The following is a 5,154-nucleotide window of genomic DNA, read 5'->3' on the forward strand; positions in this document are numbered from 1 at the left end:
TGCCAGCAAAGACCTCAGGCCCCTTTCTCTCTTTTGTTGTGCTGCACCCACTGGAAAACTGGCAGAGGGGAGCAGGGATGATCCCGGTAGAACTGGATCTTTGGATCTTTCCTGCATGTTCTGGGGCAGATGGGAACAGCCACAAGGACAGGCCAGCCCTTTGCTCCCTGTTTAGGAGGAAGCCCGTCTTTGCTCCAAGATGGGACAAGTGTAGAAGCATGGTGGGAGGCAGTGCTGCCCTGACCCCAGCAGGGATGGGGAGGCTCAGAGGTCAAGGTCTCCAGCCTCTTACAGTCTGGGGCAGGGTACAGCCAGTTGGGTGTGCTTGAGCTGGAAGGAGGGTTGCAGAGGATGCTAAGGTGGAGCATGGCCCCCCACTCCCCTTCACCGCCACTCCACCATATCAGCAGACTGTGGGAAAGGAGCCAGTTTATGAAATTAAATAAAGTCCACGGAGGGGGTGAAGACCTGGGGCCAGGACAGCTCCACCCTGGCTGGGCCCAGCACAGCTGGACCTCAGCAACCCCTGCCCCTCCTCCCCTGCCTCACGGGGCTTAAACAGGCCAGGTCTCAGCCTGGCAGCTGGGGGACCCAGGGCCTAAGGGGGACAGAAGTCGGAAAAGTAGGGGTGTTGCAGGGCCTCCTCTGCCGAGACTCGCTGGACAGGATTACACTTCAAGAGGTTCTGGAGATGGAGAGGAAAGGCATCAGGTTCAGGCCAGGGTGGCTGTCACAGCCCTCCCCTGCCCTGCCCTTGTTCCTCTGGATACATTCTAGTCACCTACCTGCAGCAAGTCCCTTCCTGTGGCGTTGAGCTTGGGTACTACATTCACCAGGGACGTTGTGGCTGGGTACATCGGGTAGGGCTGCAGAGGGGTAGAGAGTTGGAGCAGGGGTGTGTGGCCTAGGGGTGCAGACGGCTGGCGCTTGGAAATACAAGGACCTCTGATGAACCCCAACCCCTCCCGTTCCTCATCACACCTTATAGTCTGGCAACTTGGTCATGGCAGGCCACTGCTCTTCAGTCGGTGTCCCTAGCAGCGTGGCCACAGGGTCAAGGTCACTTGTGGAAAGGGCTCTTCCCTGCCAGGGGTGGAGTTGCTCATACTTGCTCATTGCTGCCCCTCCCACTCTGCACCCCCGTTCATGACAAGGACACTCCTATTGGCTCCCATTTGCCTCACTGCACTGCCAGGCATGTTCTAGATGTTAACTAATATAACCCAAACCATGGTGTTTGTGGTCTTAATGAGTCATCCCCTCTTCCCTTCTGGCTCCAGTATCCTGGGAATTCACCTCCCACCTCAGGAGCACCCTCCATACCTGCAAGCTGTACCTTCATAGGCATAGCGTGAACCTGCTCAGGGACGGTGACCTCTGTTCCCCTCACCTCTGGAGAAGCCCTGGATCTCCCCTCCTGGGCCAGACCATCCTCACCCTCGCCCCTGTTCTAAGCTCCCTACCCACTCCCCTTCTGCAGGGAGGTCAAACGTGGTGGCCAGAGGGAAGTGGAAGGATATCGGAAGATCCTCTTCAGCTGGTCATCCACATCGTTGCCAGGGAAAAGAGGCCGTCCAGCATTGGCCAACTCTGAGAGGAAGAGAGTGGGCTAAGCCATGACACATGAAGAATCCTTCTCTCTGTGCCCCCTCCCCACCATGCACTTTCCATCCCCAGCCCCAAGGCTCCGGTTCCCTCTCCACACAGGGTAACCTCCAGATGCTATATGTCAACCACAAAGGGGAAGAAAGGGCCACCAGCACGTTACCTGCAAAGATGCACCCGGCTGACCACATGTCTATGGACGTGGAGTACAGCTTGGCCCCAAAGAGAACATCGGGTGGGCGGTACCACAGTGTGACCACCTAGAGAAGACCCCACCCACCAGGGCCCTCACTTAAGAGGGCTAGGGAGGAAGTTCCACAAGGCAGCTCAGACAGAAGACGGGAACAGCACTGGGAGTCCAGGACACTCACTGGGAACTCCCTCCTGAAGCCCATAGCCCTTCCCCAGCTCACCTCAGCAGAGTAGCAGCGGACTGGGATCCCAAAGGCTCGAGCCAAGCCAAAGTCTGCCAACTTCAGCTCCCCATTCTGAGAGGAGATGAGAAGGGATATGAGAGGGGGCAGGCTCCAGCTCCCCTCTCCCTGGCCCACCCCCAAAGTGCTCCCCAACTCCTAACCCCAGCCTCTCCAGTATCCCTTTTTCTCCAGAGCAGTACCCTGTTTATGAGCAGGTTCTGGGGCTTCAGGTCCCTGTGCAGCACATTTCGGCTATGACAAAATCCCAAGCCTTTCAGCAGCTGGAAGAGGAATGACTGGGAGAGGGAGTTAGACATAGTGGGTGTGAGGCTGTGCCCTGCAGATGGCCTGCTTCCTGCCTTGCCCTCTGCCATGGTCTGTGGCCCACTGGACTTGCAGCACTGAGCCCATAGGCTACCACCTGTTAACCTTCCAGGACCTTTAGAGGTACAACAGTAAATACACTGGCTCTGCTTCCCACTTTTCAGGAGCTTACAGTCTGGTGGGACTTCCTGCCTTCCTACCCCATTTGATTGCCCCTACCTGACCACACCTGAGCACACATGCCATAACCATCAACACAAACTCAGTACAGTATTACAGTATTATTTGGAATCTGATTCTCCTGGGTTCTGGGCCAAGGCACTTGGTCTCAGGTCTAGACCAGTGCCTGGTGCACAGCAAAGCACTCAGTAAGAACTTCTTGAACAGGGCCAGTGATTTAGCCCAGTGGCGCCACGTCTGCCTTGCAAGCGAAAGGTCCTGAGTTTGATCCCTGGTACCAGGAAAAAAAAGAACTTGGACAAGTGAAACATCTCTTTGAGCTTTTTGAATCTCTCAAATGCAAACACCTTTGACATCTCAAAGCTTTACTGTGCAGATCAAAGAAAATCCTGGTCTTGCCCCTGGTGACCAGCAACAGGGTCTGCTCATTCTCTCACACCTCCAGGCCCAAATTTGCACTAAAGGACCACTCACACTGAATTTGAACCCAACCCAGCCTCACGAGTCCCCAGGACAACCCTCCCCTAACCTTCACAATCTCAGGATCGAGGTCACCATTGCAGCTGTCAAAATACTTTTTCAGGTCCTAAAAAGGGATGGGGGTGGGAGAATGGGACAGAGTTTAACCTCAGTCTGAGCCCCAGTAGCCTCCCAACACTACTGCACTCCAAGCCCATCTTTTACCTGATCACAGAACTCGAAAACCAAAGTCAGCTTCTTGTCACTATGAAGGACATCATGAAGCCTAGGGAGAAGGAAGGGCTCAGAAGCTGGTCCCTAACATCCATCCCAATACCAGCCCCTCCAACACCCCACACAGACAGACAGGGAGGGCAAGCACACACACCTGACAATGTTCTTGTGCTTCAGCTCCTTGAGTAGGCAAATTTCCCGGAGGGCTGAACTGGGCACACCCTATGTGGGCAGGAGCCAAGAGGAGCGGTCAGAACACCCCCAGCTCTTTCAGCCCCTCCCCCACTCTGCCCCATCCTACCTCATCGTCGTCATCCAGCCTCACTCGCTTCAGAGCCACAATCTCATGGGTCTCCCGGTTTTTGGCCTTGAACACTGTTCCATAGGTGCCTAGGGGAAGGGCGGGGCGGGGGGGGGGGTTGAGGAAGATGTTGCATTCTCTGCTACCCTAGGAAATTCCTCCCAGGAGGGGGCAGCATCTCAGTGCGCATGGGAAGGGTTTCAGGGGTAAGGCTTGGCCCGGAATAGCTTTGTGAGTGAGGATATGGCAGGTGAGGCGCCGCAAGAAGGTGCATGCAGGGGCTCAAGGGTCCTGGTGGGAAGGAGAGCCTGCGGCCCAGGGGTATGAAGTACTATGATTAAGGTGGTGGCCCAGGAGGTCTGGAAATAATGGAGAGAGGTCTAGGGGAAGAACAAGGGCCTGCAGAAATCCTGAGGTTGGAGGTCGGGAGCAACCTGAGGCTGGAGGTGGAGGTGAGGTTAGCAAGTGGTTCTGAGCCTAGGGGTGGGCGATGCAGGAAGTGCCCGGTTGGGAGGTCATGTCTATAAGGAGCGCTGAGGTTGGGAATGGGAGTCTGCGGGAAATGCTAACACGGGGAGGACTGGTGTCTGCACGGAGTGTTGGGCTCAGCGGCCAGGGCTTCTGCCAGTGCTGAGGTCGGAGCTGCAGGTATTGCTGACCGTAGGGAGCAGCAAGGAATACAGGATCTGCGGAAGACCTTGCAGGAACATGTCGTGGTTCCATTACCTTCCCCAATCTTCTCCAGTTTCTCATATTTCTGCATCGCGGCGGTCGCGGGGACCCCTGCGGGCCCTCGGTTCTAAGACTTGGCCCCGGCTTTGCAGAGGAGGCGGCACCCTAGCCTCCCGGCCCGCCCACCTTGCTGCCCGCGCACGGGATTCTGGGTGTTGTAGTCCTGAGCCGACCAGGTTTTCCAGGAACGCCCTGGGCAGCAGGCGAGAGAACTCCAACGCCCAGCAGGCCGCGCGATGACTCTCTGCCCCGCTCGACTCCCGGGGCCGGGCTCCATAGCGGAGGCCAACCATGGACTTCAAATCCCAGGAAGCATCGTATATCCGCTTTCCGGGCGTCCCGCCTTGGTGCTGAAGCTCCCAGTATGCCCCGCTTTTGTTATTCTTTTTCTGTACCCACAGGGGTATTGCAAAGGGGACTACATGTTCCAGAATGCAGTGGGGATGGGGGGGGGGCGCTCTGTTTGGAGCTTGGGGTTTGGCGGCCTAAATCCCGGGCCCAAGTGGCCTGGCTCTTACCTGGTTGGTGATACTGAGTTTCCAAAGACCTTCTGAAAATCTCAGCCCGGGTTTCCACCTCTCCTCAGGCCACATAGCGACCCCAAGATTGACTGGGGAATGGCCCTTGTCTTCATGTCTTGCTAAGGATGACTTTACAGGAAACATCTGATCACAGGTCTGGGTATAGAGGCAGGGTTTGCCCGATTTGCTGCTGGATTTGAGTGGAAGGACACACGTACCAGGTACTTCTTTCTGCTGGGCCCATCTCGGAGCCCACCGAACTCCAGCCACTCCCTTGTGACATGACGAGGCAAGGTGGCTGGACCTTCGAGTCCCCCAGATCCCGTTTCCAGAGTAAGGCCCACTGGAGTCAGCCAGGGTGTGGCCCACGAGGCTGGCAGCT

The 5,154-nt window shown here is 56.5% G+C and overlaps 1 protein-coding gene across 1 annotated transcript; it reads right to left on the reverse strand.

Moving 5' to 3' along the window:
- Nucleotides 1–412: 412 nt before the first annotated feature.
- On the reverse strand, nt 413–4,406 carry Cdk5 (cyclin dependent kinase 5). The gene is made up of 12 exons (XM_004860387.4): nt 4,246–4,406; nt 3,520–3,608; nt 3,373–3,440; nt 3,210–3,270; nt 3,055–3,111; nt 2,222–2,317; nt 2,019–2,093; nt 1,769–1,865; nt 1,521–1,590; nt 982–1,042; nt 786–866; nt 413–685 (listed from the first exon to the last, which is right to left on the reverse strand). Exons 1-12 carry the CDS (start codon nt 4,280–4,282, stop codon nt 599–601), a joined length of 879 nt encoding a protein of 292 aa, XP_004860444.1. The 5' UTR covers nt 4,283–4,406; the 3' UTR covers nt 413–598.
- Between the last annotated feature and the right edge of the window lie 748 nt (nt 4,407–5,154).

The sequence above is a fragment of the Heterocephalus glaber genome, unplaced genomic scaffold (assembly GCF_053883595.1).
Source record: "Heterocephalus glaber isolate CG9 unplaced genomic scaffold, H.glaber_assembly_v1.0 deba00000818, whole genome shotgun sequence".
NCBI lineage: Eukaryota > Metazoa > Chordata > Mammalia > Rodentia > Bathyergidae > Heterocephalus > Heterocephalus glaber.

Excerpts from the sequence above, each read along its gene's own strand:
- Cdk5 (XM_004860387.4), bottom strand. The coding sequence starts at position 4,282 with ATGCAGAAATATGAGAAACTGGAGAAGATTGGGGAAG. Across the intron at positions 3,271-3,372 it reads AAGCACAAGAACATTGTCAG|GCTTCATGATGTCCTTCATA; the intron begins GTGTGTGTGCTT and ends CCTTCTCCCTAG. Across the intron at positions 1,043-1,520 it reads CAGCTGAAGAGGATCTTCCG|GCTGCTAGGGACACCGACTG; the intron begins ATATCCTTCCAC and ends CCCTGTGGCCAC.